This window comes from Taurulus bubalis, assembly GCF_910589615.1.
Source record: "Taurulus bubalis genome assembly, chromosome: 1".
Classification (NCBI taxonomy): domain Eukaryota; kingdom Metazoa; phylum Chordata; class Actinopteri; order Perciformes; family Cottidae; genus Taurulus; species Taurulus bubalis.
This window is the reverse complement of record NC_136589.1, coordinates 10952473-10967134: the sequence shown is the minus strand read 5'-3', so window position 1 is coordinate 10967134 and position 14662 is coordinate 10952473. Positions and strand designations below refer to the sequence as shown.

The following is a 14662-nucleotide window of genomic DNA, read 5'->3' as shown; positions in this document are numbered from 1 at the left end:
AACTCCATGTGGTGACAAGTGAGCGGCTAAAAAAAGAATAATTAAAACTCAAAATGACAACATATATAAACAAATGTCACATATCTACATCCTCACATTGGTTGAGCTTCTTTTCTGAATATTAAGAGACAATTTAAACATGCAGTGTGCTTGATTAAAGGTGGAGAGCTGTTGGCTGCGCCACAGACAGCTGTGTCCCCAGGCTTGTGTCTGACGTTGATGATGTCACAGCAGAGCCGTGACCACGAGGCTGGCTACCACCGACCTGTCTGGCAAGCAGGTGGACTCTGGCTGGCTGGGCTGACGCTGGACAGCAGTGTGTGTGTGTGTGTGTGTGTGTGTGTGTGTGTGTGTGTGTGTGTGTGTGTGTGTGTGTGTGTGTGTTTATATCCATTCCCACACTTTCAGATATCAAGGTGTATAATTTGTGGTGGTGTAACGGACCATAGTCAATCGGTGATCCGTAAGGTCCCCATGGGTCGGCACACATGTGAACTGTAGAGTTATTAAAATTAATAGTGTGAAATAAAGTTTTACTGACAGTAATTCAGCAAAATATGCGATCGGGAAAACGCCATTAATATTTCTAGTTGCAATGAGAACAATAAATCTGTGTTTATATCCGCAGGAGGAGAGCTGGTAACACTGGAGCTCACGGCTAACGTACGGAGGTTCCATTGAGTTACATTGTGATGCGTTCATGCTCAATTTACTAAAAATGAGTATTGGGCGAAGGTGTAAAATGACGTTAACATTATGTGTTCAAATGTCATCTTGTAAAATTGAGTTTTTTGGCGACAGTCATTTGAAGGAGATGTTTTCACAGCCATATCAAATAGATATTAGAGAGGGAATTATGACCTGTTTAACGTCCTACTACGAGCGCTAAGCAGCTTATAATACATCATTAAAACAGCTAATTCAGCTTTAATTATCAATAAAAACACAATATTTTATGTTTTATGCAAAACATCACTACAGATGACAATAACAAAGTAAAAGGATTGCATTTAGTCTTCAGAGTGGTTGAAATGATTTTTCGGGACAATGGTTAAAAAAAAAAAGTGTCTTTTATACCAGCTCTCATATCAAAACAAAGATGATCTATATCAGACAATCGGCAATTGGTATCTACGGCAAAAAAAAGTCCTCAACCAAACAAAGAACAAACATGAACACTCCAGGAGAGCCATTCATTTTGACTAATTGTCAAATTGGAAATGTGCATTTGTGCAAAAATAAAAAAACAAATTCAGCCCTGCAGCATTTGAATGTCAGATCTGCCTCTTGTTGGCGTCAGGTTCTGTGGACTGAAAAGCTGAGCGGTAATCCTCCGGTCCCTTCACCTGAAAGGGGTTGGCAGTCACAGCAAGCCGAGAGTCGAGGCATCGTGACTGACCGAGGTTAGCGCAGGAACACGCTCCAATTTAGGGGGGAGGGGTGGGGAAGGGGGAAAAAAGAAACGCCAGTGCTTGGGGATTCCTGCTAATTGCTTGCACATTCCCCTCTTCCTCCGGCTCAATTAAAGCCAGGCCACCATCTCCCTTTCAAGTCTGCTGTTCGCCACACAGCCTTCTACTGTACGCTGCTCCAGCCCACCCGCCATCCGACAGCATAGCTCACTGCTTTTCATTTGTGGTGGTGGTGGTGGTGGCCCTGCCAACAGAACTACACAGACACAGCTACAACTGAATCAATTTAAGGCAGCGGGAGAACAAATGCCGGCACAAAAGTCTTGTCCACTGTATATGTGTGTTTCCCCCTCATGTGAGGTCCTTATATGTGTGCGTTTTCCTTACCTATGTGAAAATAAGTGATTTGGATGATTATATAAAGGAGGATGTGACCTTTCAAATGAGATCAAATTAATAATATTACTGCCTTTGTAATCAAATTCCAGCTGAGTATTTATAGGTCTTTAACATGTGAGAATCAAATCACTAACCTCAGCAGTGGTGCCACCCTGCCCTGTTCAGTAGCCGCCTCTGTGCTGACAGAATTCATATTGAGCGACCTTGGCTACCTGCTGTTCTCCAGCTAGTCGTCCTACAGTGAGTCTTGCATGCTAGTCGTCTCGTTTAATCCTCCACCTGAGGCTGGGTGCGGTGTGGTCGGTGTGAGTCTTTGCCCTTAGCCGCCTCTTTACACCGCAGGTGAGATCCTTACGCCCTTGAACGTCACTCAGTGTGAACTGTTAACTGTTCCCGTACGACAGCGACACGCCTCAGATACGGACATCAACGGCCCTGAAAGTGCTGGATGCAGTTGCGGCACTGACAACACGCGGATGATGAACGCCATCGCGACGTGCGACGAGGACAAAAAGGACATGGAACCTCAAAGTGAGGGAAGACTGCAAAAAAAAGAAGAAAAAACACATCTTCTGGACAAGGACTGTACATGATATGTAAGCAAACTAAACATTCAACAGCACACACATGTCCTCTGTCAGAGCGGGAAGCAGAAAATGTGTCATCGTGCAACGTGATGCAACTCGTTTCTGCATTTTGATTAATTTGGCTAATTTGTTTTACACGATAGGAAGTGTGTGTGTGTGTGTGTGTGTGTCTGTGTGTGTTTGCATTCTAAAAACTATACATATAACCACACTCTGTTTAGCATGTCTGTATTCTTGCTCAGGCACCGTGGAAAGGGAAGCTTTACAATAAAGATTTGGGAATTCATCGACACGGGCATCTTCAGACATCTTGGAGTAATTACTATGTAAAAGGGGGGAGCAGCAGCGGCAGAGCGCCATGTCTACCATGTTGTTGTGTTCTGTTTGTTGGTTTGAAATTAAAGTAAAAACAAGAAAGTATGCAGGGTACAAACTGTTCTGTACTGGCAGCGCAGTGCAGCCTTGGGTCGACCACACAAAAGCAAAATTAAGTAGGAACTGAAAACTCGCCTGCGCTCATTGCTGATTATTCCTGTGATGTAACCTGTACAGTAAGCTTGAATCTGCAGTGGATGTGTGTGTGGATGTGTGTGTGTGTGTGTGTGTGTGTGTGTGTGTGTGTGTGTGTGTGTGTGTGTGCGCGCATAATCGGGTTGAACTGTCTTCTACACGCCAGGCAAACCTGAGTGGCCAATGACGAGGGAGGACCACTAACACTGTGTTTTTTTTTTATTTGCCGAACATCTGCATTTACATGCTCTGACGTGTATAAAAAGTACATGAACCTCACCTTTGCATGCCGTGTAAGAGATTGTGTGCATGTCCATCCATGCTGTGTGCAGTTAATCTTACTTCTGGGACTCACTCTGCTTAAAATCTGGAGACGGTGGTAGCAGACAATCTGCTTTTTTCTGAACTAAAAGCATATATTGTATTGTGATAGAGTTTAAGAAATGACCTCTACTGGGATTAAAATGAAAGTGGCTCAAATCTTCACCAAAGGGCCCCGAACATCAGTTTCTCATCCTCGACTTTCACCCGCTTAAAAACGCTTAAATACTTGTAAATTCCTACATGTAATCTGCTGCTGCAAAAAAACAAAGCTTTACATCCAATTGTGTAAAAGAAATAAATAAAAAAAAGTAAAAGAAATGATACCAATGCAGTTAAAAATAGATGTCCTGGTGTAGCGGGATCCAGTCTGATTTTAGTGGCCTATTTAGCCAATTAGTGGCTGTTCTTTAATGATGCAGCACATTAGTATTAAACCCCCATTTTTTAATCAGATGGTTGGAAAAGAAGAGAAAAAACTGTTTACTTTCATCCTCTCAATAATAGAAGCTTTTGTTTTATACATCCACATCTGGTGCTGCTATAAATTAAAAGGGTTGCAAAAGTAAAAGCATTAAGTACCATGTTGGAACTACAGTGCTATTTATTTATACATGGCGCTAATAGGGATGTGCTGCTGAAATAGAGTGTACATCCCACATTAGTTTTAGTAATTCCCAAACTTTTCAGTATTGAGGCACTGACCACTAACCACACATTTTTTGACCGCACTTAAGTTTGTGATGATTTGATTTAAATGTTGAAGGGAATACAGCAGCTCTTGTGTTGTTACATGAACATCAGGAACCCCTCAGACATGGAGTCTACATTTGGAAATACATCAGTTTAATGTGTTAATGTCCTTGAAGAGGAATTAATTGATGATTTTGCTCATCGTTTTCCTGCACTGGTCAATTTTGAAATTTTGGGTTACTTTGCTTCCATAACATCTTCTTTAAGAAAACATCAAAAATACACATTACGGTGTTCATTTTACTTCTTTGTGTATTTGTGTTTGTAGATTTCTTAACGTAAGTAATCAACAAAGGATGTTACATGATGATATCTATTAGTCAGTGGTTGTTTTTAAGCCTATTCACCTGTAGTGCCTTCAAAATGTATGTAGTTTTACAAAACACATCTTTCAACAGCTCTTATATCCACCAACCTTTTCATTCCTACATGTCAAAATGGTTTCTTTTTAAACAGTTGACAGTATTCTCTGATTTGTGAAGTGATAGAAAGAGATATCCAAAATGTCCTCTGTTGGAACCTTTGACTCCAATAAGTCAATAAAATGAAACAATAATGTATATTAATTAATAAGACAACGACTCATTTGTAAATTTAATAATACAATTTCAGAAAACTTGTAAAACCCTATCCACCTGTAGTGTATCCCCTTGAAGGAATACTTCAGCCATAAAATAACCATAATTGTACTCGCCCTGTGTTTCCTTGAATTCTTGAAGAAAACGAAGAATATAAAAATTATTTTGATAAATTGAAGTAAATGTTTAACAGCTAAACTACATCAAACATCTCTTCAGAACTCTCACACAAGTTCTGCAGTATATTCAGTCTTATGTTCAATACTTCAAATACAAGGAAAATATATTTTCAAAATAGTAAGTAAGTAACACAGGCTGAGTAATTGAAATTCAAATAGCGGCTCGGAAGTCGGAAGATGGTGTGGAGATCTATGCACAGAAAACAATCTCGACAATCACTATGTTTGTGAATCACGCGCAAAAACAATGAAAGGGTGCGTTCGGGGGCGAGTTTCAATCGCCAGTTCGGTAACAGTGGAGAGAGAAAAGACCGTTTTTTCCAGATGGGGAAATAAAAACTCTCATCAAGGACATGCAGAGAAGAAAGTGGGAGGATGCAGCGGCGCTCCTCCATCTAATAGAAGGGATTAAAGCAGGACAGGACATATGAACGAGTCACCAAAAATTGCTCCAAAATGCCAAACAGCTGCATTACCGCTGGTCACTTACTGACATTTTATTTCATGGTGTATTATAATTACCAAAGTTGTAATACATTATAATGTTTTTAATTTATAGCCACATTATAATGCATTAAAACAGTGATTGTTATGCATTATAATGTGATTTTAAGTTGCTCTAAGTTGTCTTTGTTTGTTTGTAAAGTGAAGAAAGAAAATCTTTAAATATATGCAAGAACTGACAAAACACTGCAAAATGCAAATTATAATAACTTATTATCGCGTTATAATGCCTCATAACATTGATGATTATTGTTATTGTTATAAAGCATTACAAATATCTATGAGTGCATATAGCTATGATCTTACAGTGCTATAAGCAACTTAGAATGCATTATGGACGTGGGCGTCACAGACTGTTACTATAATGATTTTTACCTCTGTTAGTAACAACAGTAGCTGGCAGTAGTAGTGCTACTTCTACTTCATTGATGTCACATATACCTTATCACTTCAATACTCAGTGAAACCCACTGTACAGTAAATAATCATTAGTGCTCACTAATCTGTCTGTAAACTGTCATTCATCACCCTGAACTGCTGCTCCACATTTTTGCTGATTAAATAGATGGTGATTATGATGAAGCTTAAAACAGTGTTGTCATCACTCTTTGACCAATGCAGGCCGAATGGTAAAAAAAAAACTCGGCTCTGGATTCTTTATTTATGGATTCAAATATATCCACATACAAGTGTTTGTTTGTAAATGTGTGTGTGTGTGTGTGTGTAGGAGAAGGAAAAAACAAAGAAGATGGAGAAAGACAGAGACATCAAGGCAAACAAGAGAACAAAGTGTGTGCGCGTGTGTGTGTGTGTGTGATTGAGTCATAACTGTAACGTATGTGTGGTCTTCTTCATTCCGTGTTCCTTGAAGTGTGCATGATGAGTGTCCATGTTGACACATCTACATAATTGCGATGTAGATAGAATGCATTGTGTATATAATTACGTGCACTGTGTGTACGGACAATATCTGTGACCCAGTCAGAGTGTGTGTGTGTGTGTGTGTGTGTGTGTGTGTTACTTCAAAAGAAAAAAATGCTTATGTGTGAATACACTTGTGCGTGTGACTGTCTTGATTGGACGTGTTTTTGTGATATCTCAGTGCTGGTGTGTGTGTCTGTGTGTCTGTGCGTGTGTGTGTTACTGTATAATAATTTGTACATGTGTGTGTGTGGATGTGTGTGTTCTCCTCTGCCCAGATGGCTGTGCTCAGAGGCTGCAGCCTCTGAGATCTGTTGCCAGCGGTGAATACTGATCAGAGATCGCTGTCACATCTACAGCACACACACACACACACACACACACACACACACACACGCATACACACACACACACACACACACACATGCGCGCACACACACACACGCGCACACACACACATGCACGCGCACACAGGCACACGTCATCCGTCTTAACTCACACACACCTCCACTTCCACATGGTTGAACTACTAATTCACACGGCCACTGTGTGTCCTCCATGCCGATATCCTCCGGCTCGGCAGGTCACGGCGGCAGCACTGATTACCAGGCTGTCTGTCACACCTGTAGATTGACACCCTGCCGGCTGCACGGCAGGAGACTTCGGTATAACGTTGTGATTATGATATTTAATCAACTCTGTTGAAGAAAAGACAGCAGAAATGGGGATTTGGCCCGAGTGGATTTATAGTTATTCTTAATTTTTTTTAACAGATCTGGTTCAAATTGGCAACCAGTTTGATAATCGATTTAATAGTTTGTCATGTTTTTAAGCAAATCTCAAATGTGAGGGCTTGTTTTTTTCGTGCTCTCAGTGATAATTAAATGAATATCTTTGGGGTTTGGGCAAAAAAAAACTTGAGCATTAGGAAAATTGTGAACGAAATTTTTCACAATTGTTTGACATTTTACTGACTGAACAATATCAAGGTTTACTGCTGATTAATTCATAATGTAAACGACCGTTTGTATATTTGAAGAACAAAAATACTTCTTTCAGTAGTTCATTTCATAATTTCAGTATTTCTCTTCGGAAATGTTGAATATTTCTAGTTCTGGAACCGGTAATCAAAACATTCTCGTAATATTAACAATAATTTGGGATAATGATATACATCATGATATGGCAAGAATGCGCAAAGCTCACTATGCATGACATCAAACTACTCCAACTCTTTGTTTTTAACTACACTTTATTGAGATTAATCAATATGGATTACGGCATTTTGCACAACGATATGATCGAAATACGATTACCCGATACGATTAAAGCGCCGCAGCAAATTATTCCTGTGTTGCACGTTACGTTTTTATTGACGACTCACGAATAACAATCCGAGAGAAACCATGACAGGAAACAGTTACTCCTCAGCGACATCATGTCAAAGTTGAAACATTCTGTAAACACCTTTCCACACTGCGCCGTCAGAAGCTGCCTACTTTGCTCCATTTTGGGAGCGAGGAAACAAAGCCAGAACGTTAAATCAAGACTCGCGCCAGCACGACATCGGAAGCTCACTGCAGCATCATTACAATGTGTGATCGCATGGCGGAGCTCTGTGTTAATTTACAGCTCCATAAAGGGGGTCCCGCGTCTCCGTGACCTCCTCCCACAGCGCCAGCTGCTCCTTCACCTGTCAGCAGGTTGCCACCAGATAATGACGACGGTGTGGGAGACCACTTGCAATCTGCTGCAATGAAGGGATCGCTAACGCTCGTGGATGACGCCAGCAATAAAAAGAAATGAAAGAATAAACATCTTTCTGAAGCAGTTTGTGTGATCTGTATGGGACGCGCCAGCTGAACATTCTGATGGACAACGCGTCCCCATCACGTATGCGGAAACGTGCTGCGCACCAACACTCGCCCTGCTTTTAATTTGACAATCCAGATGGCACACGGCACGGGGAGTGTGGAAAGAGAAATCTAATCCTCTGGCAAGGTAATTGTTGAGTCGCCGGATGTGATCAATAACCAAAATCAAATTCCTGCAGATAGAGTTTGGCGGTTTTGTTCCGCTGGGCAGCAAATCGTTAGTAAGCCGAATCTAAAGCCAAGGTTTCGACAGAAATTAAGAACCGCTGTAATTAGGTGGATAAGACGTCTGATAGGACATCACTGGATCAGACATTTTGACTCTTTTCAAACCTCAACCTTTCCTGTGATTGGACGACACACCTTTTGAATACCCTTTTAATGTTCTTGCAGAACCGAATTGTTCGGCTGCGAGGATCAAACCTGCCCTCTTCGCGCCGAGCAAACAAATGCAAATTACTCTTCAGAGGACGCGCCACAGCACACCCCGACACACACTCTGAGATGTAGTTAGTGCGCACGGTGCGTGACGCTCACGCGCACACCTGCACGCATCTCACAAGAGCACGACAGACGCACACCAAAAAATGCAAGAATACGTTCCTACACATTTGTTGTGGGAACAACAAGGGTTGTATACCACAAACAAAAACATGCTTGTGCGCACACGCACGCTCAGATAATATTTCCGCACTCGCATTGTCCCACACAATGTCCCCATTACACACATACACACGGACGCCGTATCCCACTCTGCCTTCCCAGACAAAATGAAAAGTGGGGAGGGAGCCGCATCACACCTCCAAATGGGCTCCGGTCCCTCAGAGGACTTTCAGTGATGAGGCGAACCTGCTGGTCTCCTGTGGCTGTCACCAACACTAATCTCTCACACTCTCACACACGCACACGCACACACGCACGCACACGCACATGCGCACACACACACACGCACACACACACACACAATGTCTGGCAAGCGCACTTGCACGAACCCCCCCCAGCGCAACACATGAGAAAGTGCATTGTGAGCTCTGCATTCCGGCCGTCTCTGCTCGACAGGTAAACCGCCTTTGGCTTGGTGGCTGTCATTTAAAAAAAAAAAGAATAGAAAAAAAAGCGGCAAAGCGTCCTCATACAAAAATGCAGCAAAAAAAACAATCAAACACACACTCAAAAAGACCCATATCTGCATTTCTGGACGCATTACGGGGCTTTAACATCTCAACGATATTTCCGTCAGACTGAACGTTGCCACACATAAAAACACCAAGTATGTACAGTAGGACACATGCACAGACCCAAACATCTGCCATCCCTCAGAGTGGAAGCGGAGGTTTGCCTGCACATGTTTTTGCACAGGGGGGGGTTCTCAGGTTTCACTAGGTAGGGAACCCCAAGGTTCTCCCGAGTCAACACCGCGTCGTGCACAGCTAAAGAGAAGCTCCAAGAGATCGGATCCACTTACCCGAAGGCACAAAATGTAGAACTTTGTTGGTCTCCATGACTGAGCAAGTGGTGGCGAACGCACACTTCCTCTCTCCAACCGCCTGCTCCCCCCCAAGTCAACCCATCATGGTTGTGTTATCCTGTGCTGATGAGTGCGAGATCACCTCTGCTCCCTTTGCTCTGCTCTGTTTCTGACTGCCTCTCAGACACATGCAGTGACTCAGCCCCACTGCCTGCCTACTCGCTGTCTCACCGCCGGGTCCTAGTGCCTTCGTCTTTCCTTTCCTCCTCCTCTCCTCTTCTCCCCCACCCCCACACACACTCACACACTCTCTCTCACACACACACACACACACACACACACACACACACACACACACACACACACACACACACACACACACCAGCTCACCAGCAGCCTATGGCAGGCTGGCATGCAGCGAGGTGAGACACACCTCCTCTCAACGCAGCCAGCCCAACATGCAACATGTCAGCCATTCGTCAGCCAGCTCACCTGGCCGCTGTCGCTTTGTCCGACAATAACTCAAAATCTAAAGTAGTTTCTGCATGAACGTGAGCTTATCTCTCTCAGTGCTCTCGTGCACGTGTTTCTGTGCTTGTACACACATGCCAGGACAATGTCAAAACCAAGAATGTGATGGCGATGAAGCCAGAGCGCAACCTTAACATGCGGTATTGCTTTGTCTCTCTCCACAAATTATTGTGGATCATATTTTATTGGAGATCAATCTAAACCAATTCAGGCTGAAGCTCTACCAAAGACTGACAGCTTTTTGATCCAGGTCAAAATATCTCTCTCTCTCTCTCTCTTTCTTTCCCCTTTTTTGTCTCTCTCACAAAAAACAAACAAATAAAACATTGTTTTTAAGAGGGCGCCTTGGACACACATTTAGAAACAACTAGGTTGATTAAATGAAACAATATATTGAGAGATAAATCATTAATAGTGGCGCATTCAGCAGAACTAGTTGTTGTCATCCCCCCTCCTCTCTGTCTCTCTACTGACCGCATGCATACTGCCAACTATGGAATTAAATGCCAACTATCTTGGTTAGGTGCTGGCAGCCCTGATCAAAACTGACTTATAGCTTTGCCTTGATGTGAGAACAGCATGAAGGCAAAGATTGTGGCCAAATGCAGGCACGGGTGGTGACAGGTATCTGCAACTCTGTCCAAAAGAAGAACAAACCGCTGCTGAGAGCATGAGACTCCGAGACAATCCGTTTGGTTGTAGTCTTTGTAAATGCTGAGCGTTGGTCTGAAATGAAATGCACAGAAAACAAAATAAACCTGCTCACGAGAAGACACTTTGTACTATCTCATTTCTGCATGGGGTATGCATCTTTACATTCCTGGGAGCCCCATCAGGTAACATACGAGCAATGTACCTTCACAGCAAATTCTTTTTGACGTGAGTGGTCATACTGCCGGAAAACCGGTTCTCCCGGGCTCTCCCGGATGACTCGCGGGCCAAACAAACAAAGCAAAGTCTTCTGATCATTGTCTTAGCAAAGAGGCAATGTCAACAACTTTCACATCACTTTACACCTCGAGGCTCGGGAATGACAGTCGAGATGGATGCATCATTTGGAAATGTTATGTTGGAATTATTGGAATAAAACAGGAGATCCCTTCACTTTCCAATTCAACTGCTGCATTTGTGCAAGTATGTATCGCTGTTTTCATGAATACTAATCATATTTACATAATAATGCCGACTATGCCGACAATAGCAACACCTCAAAATAAATGGTTCGCTTGTCGTTCTTCTCTTAAAAAGCCGAGTTCACACTACAAGGTTTTGAATGCCGTCAGATAGATGTGCTGTTCACGCTACACTACTTTCTTGTAATCGGGAGTATTTATGTCTTCTGGTTTTCACACTACAAGATCTCTCATCAGGAGGAATCCCCGATGAGTATGTCTGGTCCCCACACGATGTTTTGTCACAAAAACAAAGTCATGCTCGATGACACGTGTTCACAAAACAGCCACATGTCTTTACTATTTATCTATTTTCCTTTCGGTGCAACAGCAACTTACTATTTCACTTTTAACCAGGTAATTGCTGCTCTAGGCTTGTCATTAATATAATGATGGGGTAGGTTAGGTCTTATAAAGCTGGTAAGCAACACTGAATATTACGCATACACTTTTGGCAGAGAGGGCATTTATTCAATCACAACTTATTTACATATTTTTGGACCTATTCATTAATTGAAATAGAAATACTGAAAATCTATAAAAAAAAAATGACATTCTCATCCAACAAAACTGCATCATCATTTACATTTTAAAGGAAACATATTTTGTCCAGGTTTACATTTGTTTTCCACATATCAAATGATGATGGATGGTGGTTTCAAACAAATACAGGACTTTCACTCTGGAGACCGCTGTTTGGGTCCCGTGTGAAACCAAAAGTCAACATTGACATATTTCAATCTATATCCATAACTAACATGACAAACTGTGATGTTACACGAAATATAATCAAATAGTCGGGTTGCTATTGTTAAAATCATATTGTTTTGTTTTGTTTCAATTTACGACGTCAAACACGCATTGAAGACCGTAATCCCTTGAAAACTAGTTAAGTATGTAGTTTAGTTGTTAACTGTTGAAAACTGTAGACACCGCCCACCGTTTCGCCTCTTTTTCCGCGAAAAAAAGTGTGTTTTTAAAAGTGGCGCCTTGCATATCTCCGCTACCACATGGTCGATTAAATTCATTTAAATTGCTAAAATATCGTAACTCTTGTGAGATGAGGGCTGTGGTTTAAATAAAAAAAAGAAGATCGTTAGGTTTAATTATTTACGTAAGCCTTACAACGTCGGATTTCAGTCAAAGACACAACCCTATAACCGTACGGGCCTGTGGGAGTCTAAGAAAGCAATCCATGACTTCACAACCCCCCTATTAGTATCGCTACATTTACAAACACAGCAAGACTTTATTTTTTTTCTCACCGGGGGCGATTCAAAAACCTACGGTCTCATTGGTCCGTTAATGCTGTGTAGACCGCGTCATACGGCACAGGAAACAGCTGGTCATTTTGATAGTAGGCTTGACTGGATCAGACACTGTCTTCATTACAAAGGTTACATTACACATTTTTTTCATTTTTGAAACTAAAAACACGTTTTTTGGACTGAATATGCTTCCTAACGTGCCAATGCTTTCCTGGATTGTGTTTATTGTTGCAGATGTCAATGCTTTCAGAGGTAGCCAACACGGTGCCCGCAGACACCTGGTCGCCCGCGGACACCTGGTCGCCCGCAGAGACTATGTGAGTTGCCCGCGAGGCTGCTCTAAAAATAGGACATGTTTTGAGCTTCGTACAAAAATAATAATAATAATAATAATAATAATTCTATTAAAGATTTTTTTTTAATAAAAAACGCTTGCATTAATGAATGTAGATTTCTAAATGACAATATTTAAGCATTTTAAAAACAAAAACATTGTCTGTATATATGAACTCTGACCATTTCTGAAAGTCAAAGTTCAATATTGTGCGCATGTCAAACCACCATCTTCGTCTGAGACGAGGAAGGGGCGGAGCTACAATGGGGGGCTAGCTAGATGCGGCTTGTACAAACAAAATAAAACATGGCAGAAAAGCGAAATAAATCTTATTATTTTCACGATGATTGGGAGGAAGAGTTTTTGTTTTACAACAGTGAAAGAAAAATGTGTGTGTCTTATTTGACTCATGAATCGACACAATGTGGAGAGACACTTCGCTACGTGTGTCACGCCGGAGCACTAATGAAAGAACCCAAATGCACGACCCGAGGCAGAGAGTAAAGTTCACAAGAATTCCTTTATTGATAAAGGTAATATTGCAACAGGATAGAGTCTCTGGAGAAGGACCGCCGAAGGTTCTCCCGATGTAACTGGGGAGGGACTGAGGCCGGTCGGCAAGGCTCTGACCCGCTGTGGTAAGAGCAGCTGTCTCACTCAGGGGAGAGTAGAATCGCCAACGTAAACAGTCCAGGGTCATTCACAGGAAGGCAGTCAAACTCGGCAGAGGTACAGGCAGGGATCGGGCTTACTCGGAAACGAAGGGACGTCGGAATCAGAACAGGATATCAGGCAGGAAAAACGCTGGTAAGTTGACTCACAGGTGAAGAAAAACGAACTGGCAACAAGACAAGTGAAGCACCGAGTATATATACACACTGGGAGGGGAGTTAACGAGACACAGGTGAAACACATCAGGGCAGGGAGAGGTAATCACACATGAGGAAGTAAAGACAGCAGACATGACACAGGAGGATGATTTCAAAGTAAAACAGGAAGTGACAAGACAACAAAATAAAAGCACTACCGTCTAGTGACGGTTGTGACAACGTGTCACAAAAGCTTCAATGCTAACTACCCACCTGGCAGCATACGATGGCTAGAAGAGTGTCAGCTCTATCCGAAAACCTGACGGAGCGACTGGACCGGGATCTGGCTGAGTGCAGGTGGTTTAGCATCCAGTGTGACGAGTCCGTGGACAGCACCAGTATAGCTCAGCTGATGATGTTTATCCGGATGATGTTTGATGATTTCACCACAAAAGTGGGAAAAAGGGGAATTGACATCTACAACACGGTGAACAGGTTCTTTGTGGAGAAAAGGTACCATTAGAAAAGCTGGTGTCGGTGACAACAGACGGGCCAGCATGCAGGCGTCATAGCGCAATGCAAAGGTGACCCAGACTTCCCAAAGTTTCTACAATACCACTGCATCATTCACCAGCAGGCACTATGTGCAAAAGTAACTGGCTTTGAGCAGGTGATGACTCCTTTCATGAAGATCATAAATGGCATCCGCTCTAAAGCCAAACAACACAGGATCTTCAAGGTGCTGTTGGAGGATCTGTCGGCTGAATAAGGTGACCTGTTACTCCACACAGAGATCAGATGGCTCAGCAGGGGACAAATTTTGCAGCGTTTTTTGTGACTTCGAAGTCAAAGAGTTCCTGCAATCCAAAAGGGAAGATGTCTCGCTGCTCGAGGACACCGAGTGGTTACTTGACCTTGCATTTTTAACGGACATCACTGGGAAACTGAACCATTTGAACTGTGAGCTGCAAGGCAAAGGTAAGACTGTCGCTGACATGATAAGCACTGTCAACGCATTTAAAGCCCAAATGAACATTTTCTC

At 42.5% G+C, this 14662-nt stretch overlaps 1 protein-coding gene across 1 annotated transcript in view; it reads right to left on the bottom strand.

Annotated features, from left to right (window-relative positions):
* slc4a11 (solute carrier family 4 member 11) overlaps positions 1–9540 on the bottom strand; it is a gene marked incomplete at its 5' end in the record, with an annotated part of 82065 nt that extends 72525 nt beyond the window's left edge. Inside the window, one exon of the mRNA XM_079222817.1 lies at positions 9504–9540. Within this exon, the coding sequence (XP_079078943.1) occupies positions 9504–9540 (37 nt within the window). The remainder of the gene's footprint in view (positions 1–9503) is intronic.
* Positions 9541–14662: the final 5122 nt, after the last annotated feature.